The sequence below is a fragment of the Anguilla anguilla genome, chromosome 4 (assembly GCF_013347855.1).
Source record: "Anguilla anguilla isolate fAngAng1 chromosome 4, fAngAng1.pri, whole genome shotgun sequence".
In the NCBI taxonomy this organism is placed as follows: Eukaryota; Metazoa; Chordata; class Actinopteri; order Anguilliformes; family Anguillidae; genus Anguilla; species Anguilla anguilla.
In genome coordinates, this window is record NC_049204.1 from 1,666,551 (window position 1) to 1,671,911 (window position 5,361).

At 48.3% G+C, this 5,361-nt stretch overlaps 1 protein-coding gene across 4 annotated transcripts in view; it reads right to left on the reverse strand.

The window, feature by feature from the left end:
• Positions 1–4,751, reverse strand: part of mcf2l2 (MCF.2 cell line derived transforming sequence-like 2) — a 96,870-nt gene extending 92,119 nt beyond the window's left edge. For 2 of the 4 annotated variants that reach the window (XM_035415741.1, XM_035415740.1), the window contains exon 1: positions 3,939–4,751. In XM_035415741.1, coding sequence (XP_035271632.1) covers positions 3,939–4,017 — 79 coding nt within the window. In that variant the 5' untranslated portion in view covers positions 4,018–4,751. The remainder of the gene's footprint in view (positions 1–3,938) is intronic. The other 2 variants (XM_035415746.1, XM_035415747.1) reach the window with 2 other exon arrangements.
• Between the last annotated feature and the right edge of the window lie 610 nt (positions 4,752–5,361).

The following is a 5,361-nucleotide window of genomic DNA, read 5'->3' on the forward strand; positions in this document are numbered from 1 at the left end:
TCCAGGATTACACCGCGTGTCTCCACGGTCTGTCGCACATTTCATAAGAGCATCAAACAGACTGGGGTCAAATACTCATTTTAATACGTTCATTCTTCAAATGTTTAAAAAAAAAAAAAATCTTGCAAATCCTTATTAGGATACCGCAGGGCTCCGTGTCTGACATCCCTGAAATACAGGCATCACCCAACTGTCAAATTAACCAGAAGGTCAAATACTCCTCGTCACGCTATCTTAAAACCGGATCACACACGCGTTTCTGATGCATGTAAACTTCAAAACAAACCACCCGCTGAACGGCTCAATAGCAGCAGCAGCAGCAGCAGCTGTCTTTAATAATAAACGTGCGCAGCAGCCTGTCAGCACTGAGCTGCTGTTCTGCCCTGTGGACCCGCAGTATCATGTTGCAAAGTGCTCTCAGTCTATTCAGCCTGGTGCTCTCAGTCCATTCAATGCGCTCCCGTTTCACCTCCCCTGAAGGTAACGATTCCTCACGTGCTTCTGGATCCACCATGCTGAACCAACTACCCCGAGGGTGATGGTCTTTTTTGTCATCCTGCCTTCAAGATGCCTTGCCTGTTGTATTTTTGTAGCCACTAATGGGGGTGTAGTACATAGGGAACTGGGCTTATAGATGAGAGGTTGCCGGTTTGATTCCCAGTTGGGGCACTGCTGTTTTACTCTTATGCAAGGCAACCTGAATCGGTTCAGCAACTAACCAGCTGTATAGATGGATTGTAAGTGAAAACTGTAAGCTGTCTAAGTTTCTCTGGTCAAGGGTGTCTGTAAATGGCTTGATGTTGTGATTTGTACATATACACACATCTGCATGTGGCCAATCAGAGAGCTGAACAGAGTTCGGGTCAGATAAGCTACTCTGGATCTTGTGAATGTTTTGCATTTTTGGTTCCTGTTCTCACATTTGTCACATCATTACAGCCAGCTCTGGTAATCCTCTTAGCACAATTACAGCCAAATAAGTGAATCAGTTATTTCTTTACTTTCTTTAACCCCATAAAAGACAACTAGGGTATAAACTGGCCGTCAGAGTCCTGCAGTCATAAAGACACGGTGCGTTTTTTTAAATTTATTTAAACCCGCAAGTCTCTAAGTAATATGCTATTGATTTTATTGTAGCCTTCAGAGCTGAAATATTCATGTGAGCTGCAGGGACACAGAGGTGTAGATTAAAACATTTTTCATACAATGATATCACATGGGGGGCCCGCACAGATCGGATTCTTTGGGTTGCTACAGCAACGAGCGAGCACACGGGCTCCCGGTTTGTGCGCTGCAGTCTGACTGGATTTAACACTGACCTTCACGTTCCTTTTTAACGGTCACGGTCGCTGCGCGCGCGGGACTGTGCTTTTCACTCGCGGTAGCGTAAAACATCATTCACCGGGATGGCCGTAATTTGAACTCATATCAGGAACTGCGCACAGTTCTGACAATTGGCCTAAATTAGATTAACTGGGCGGAAGGAAGGAAGCCCAGCCGGTTAGCAAACAGCTGTCACGGAAGATTTACTTTAAAAAATCGGTTTGCGAAAAATCAGAAGCTGTATGTATGAATAAATCTGTATTTACGTCTATATGAAGTAAAATGTATATCTGAATGAATTCAATATCATTTTCAGGAGATTTGGTATTGGTAACAGCATATTTCAAAACTCAAAACTGTTTCTCCCTTTTTGAAATATAAACCATGATTTTTACCAATATATTGGGCTAGGTACACATTTTAAGCAGTTTACCGGCATTCTTCATCATTAATATTCATGAGATCTATATACTTCCAGAAGCAATGCAATTATACAGCACTGGCATTTTTTGAGAGCGTGCATGATGTCATTTACAACCAATCACAGCACAGAGAATACCTATATACTGTAAGATTGGTGTCCGCTTCCCGGAACTATGAGTCACACCGTAAGGTTACAAGGCTGTATCGCAATACCAGTTCTGTACAGCTGAACTCATGAGTCAGAGAACTGACATCAGCTTCCCTTTGGGACATCTGAGCATTGGTACCTTTTGGTTTCAAAACGTCCGAAGCAATCGACAGCAATTAAACACAACCAAACTGAACTGTCTGGACAAAAGAATGCATGTACCAATACATACAACTCCATTTTTTCCTACAATATGTACACAATACCACAGGCACTTGAGATGGAGTACCGGCCTTGTTCTGTAAGGCTATTCATCATTAACAAGCGGGTACACTACGAGGTTGTTTGGCTCAAATTTAAAACAAACTACGATTATTGCTCTTAATAGTGACACTATACCAAATGACGCTGGTAACCAAATGATGCTGGTAATACTCTAGAACAGGAAAGCAGGGAGCTCCAATCACAGAACATATAATTAGCCTGAAAAGGGGGCGGGGCCAGCGGTGATCGGCCCTCGCGGAGGAATAACCGCGAGCTCTTCACGCGCAGGGCAAAGCTCAAGGAGCATCCGAACAGAAATACCGTCGTTGCCGCTCTGGAGAATTAATGGGATCTCAGGCGCGCATACTGCACGGGCATTGGCTACTCCGGTTTCCATGGAAACTGCCGGGGCACATCCCCCCACTGGGGTTGCTGCAGCGTTGGAGCTAATGATGTATAGCGCGCGCGCGCTCTCCGCCCGGCAGTCTCCTTCCAGCGTGGCACAATAACCTACTTCCCTCGCTCTGGCACAGCGGCAAAACCCGGAGACGGGAAATGGAAGGACGAACGACCAAAACCCGCGCGTGCGCATATTCCACCCGCATCACCTCGACGGCTAATAAAACATGATCACATGATCAGATCGCGGAGTAGAGACCAATGTTACAGCTGCCAATTGAACTCAAAGCAATTTAACATCTATTAAAGCACATAAAGCAACAGAATTTAGACCATGCATGGAGAACTCAGCAGTGACAGTCATTATGAATTCGGACTGAATTCTGTTTTAAGGACTTACAAAGTAGGTACTACATCATCGTCACTTATACAGTTCAATAACACTCCTTATCAAAATTGCCATGTCACTTACATAAATGAGTTAAATGTAAAATTACAATATAAGTATACACTTTATTGTGCCAAACTCATGCAGTAAATAGACCAGCAGGAAAATATTTTCCCCTAAAGTACCGCCACCCGCAGAGAAATCAAGCCTCCGCTGTCTCTTGGGCAACTGGAAATCTGTGCTGGTATCAGTTCCACTAATCTGGTTGTTGGAATATCACTGTAGAGTCTATGTGAGATCCTAGAGATACAAAAAGCACAACCCTGTCTCTAAGAAGGAAAATAAAAATGTGCCAGTCAGCTGTGATTGACAGGGAAGTCTGTCACGCTCAGAATTCTGATCCTCGGCCACATCCACAAGCTCACAGGTAATTCTGGAACGGACAGATCGATACAGACAAACGGACAGATGTACAGACAGAGAGACAGACATACGGACAGACAGAGGGACAGAGAGACAGTCAGACAGACAGTTGGAGCTGACGGGCTGACAGACAGACCGACAGACAGGAAGGTAGGTGTAAAGACAGGCAGGAAGGCAGGTAGACAGACAGGTGAAAGGTAGGTGGACAGACAGGCAGACAGACAGACAGGCAGGAAGGCAGGTGGACAGACAGACAGGCAGGTGGACAGACAGACAGGCAGGAAGGCAGGTGGACAGACAGGCAGACAGACAGACAGGCAGACAGGCAGGTGGACAGACAGACAGACAGGCAGACAGATCTGAGGTCCCTACAGAAGCTGAGCTCAGACTGAGGACATCCCTAATCCCTGCCGGGGGTTCCCTTCCACCCTCCCAGGTGTGGGAAGGATCCGATTCCGGGAACGGCGCCGCCCCCCACGGTCTACCATCGCCATGGCAGCGACAGGGACACTCCACGCCCCCCCATCCCCAACGCAGGTCTATCGCCATGGCAGCAGCAGGGGCACTCACCGACATGGGTGATGACACAGTCGGCTCGCTGCTGAAGCTCCTGAAGAGACATGTCTTCCTCCCGCAGCCAACAGAGCATCTCACACCAGCCTCCGCGTCCGCTTCTTCTCCTCCTCCTCTCCCTCTCTCCGCTGCACTTCTTCTCCTCCTCCTCTCCCTCTCTCCGCTTTGCTTCTCCTCCTCCTCTCCCTCTCTCCGCTCCACTTCTCCTCCCTCTCCTCCTCCTCCTCGCTCCGCTCCGCTTCTCCTCCCTCTCCTCCTCCTCCAAGCTGCTCCTGCTGCCAGTCCTCTCAGCGTGGCCACCCCTGGGGGCACCTCCCTCCTGCGTGTACAAAGCAAGCGCCACTCCCTGTCAACTGCGTCTCCAAGCACGAGAGACCAGGGCGATCGCCGGCGCTTTAGAGAAACCGCTCCGAACCGGCTTCCCTCCCGTGTTAAAACCGCTATCTGTGTCAAAGCGCGCCTGTGTGCGCGCGTGCGTTACTTTGGACCGCCGTTACGGTGCGGCACACCCACACACTGGGAAGCGCAGAAGAGTTTCTCTGCGCTCGCGAGGTGGTGCTGAGCTTGCTATCGCCATCAACGGCTGAGTCAGGCACCAGGAGGCCAATCAGAGCACATCCACCTGCCCCTGGGGAGAGGTAGAGCCCTATAATGGCTTCTTGACAGAAAACCTGGAGCGGTGGAGGAGGAGGAAACGGAACGGAAGCTGGTCTCCGAAGGCCAGCACAATAGCAGCTCCGTGGTTTTTGATGATGTCATCCGCCCTAACCTTACCGTCGCGTGAATAAGTCACGGGGGCTTCCCTGTGGTAGAGCATCAGCCCGGTAGCCACAGTCAGGCGCTCCTTGCTCAAAGCGGAAACGTCTACGATTCCAGTAAATGTAAAATAAATAAATAAATATTTAAAACGGACTTTTTTTTCAAGCCACTTTCAGTAACAGGATGACATTAAACACGCTGACGAAGAAATAAGCCACCTGAAAATCCTAGATGATACGGATGTATCATGTTAAACATTCTATTGCTGCATGTATGTCCAGACAGTTTGTGATGCCTCACGTTATCCAAATTTACAGCACAAAAAAGACAAAAGAAAAAAAAATCTGTTTCAGTAAATGTAGCCAATGCAGTGAACATTTGATGGCTCTCCCTTTGTTGCTTGATTTCATTCAGAACGCCTTTAACCTGTGCCCATACCCTACTCATTTGCCGTAGGCAGGATTTATATTAAATCAAAAGCGCAGGGACATGATCAGAACGTCATTACTCGCCGTCTCCCACGGGACCGCGGCGGCAGGCTTGGCGACTGGTCAGAGAACGGCAGCTGCGCGCGGCCGGGACGCCTTATTAAAACAGGAAACCATGTCACGTCCGCGAGAGATAAAGGGGAACACGTGCTTGCCAGGAACCCAGGTGGTGT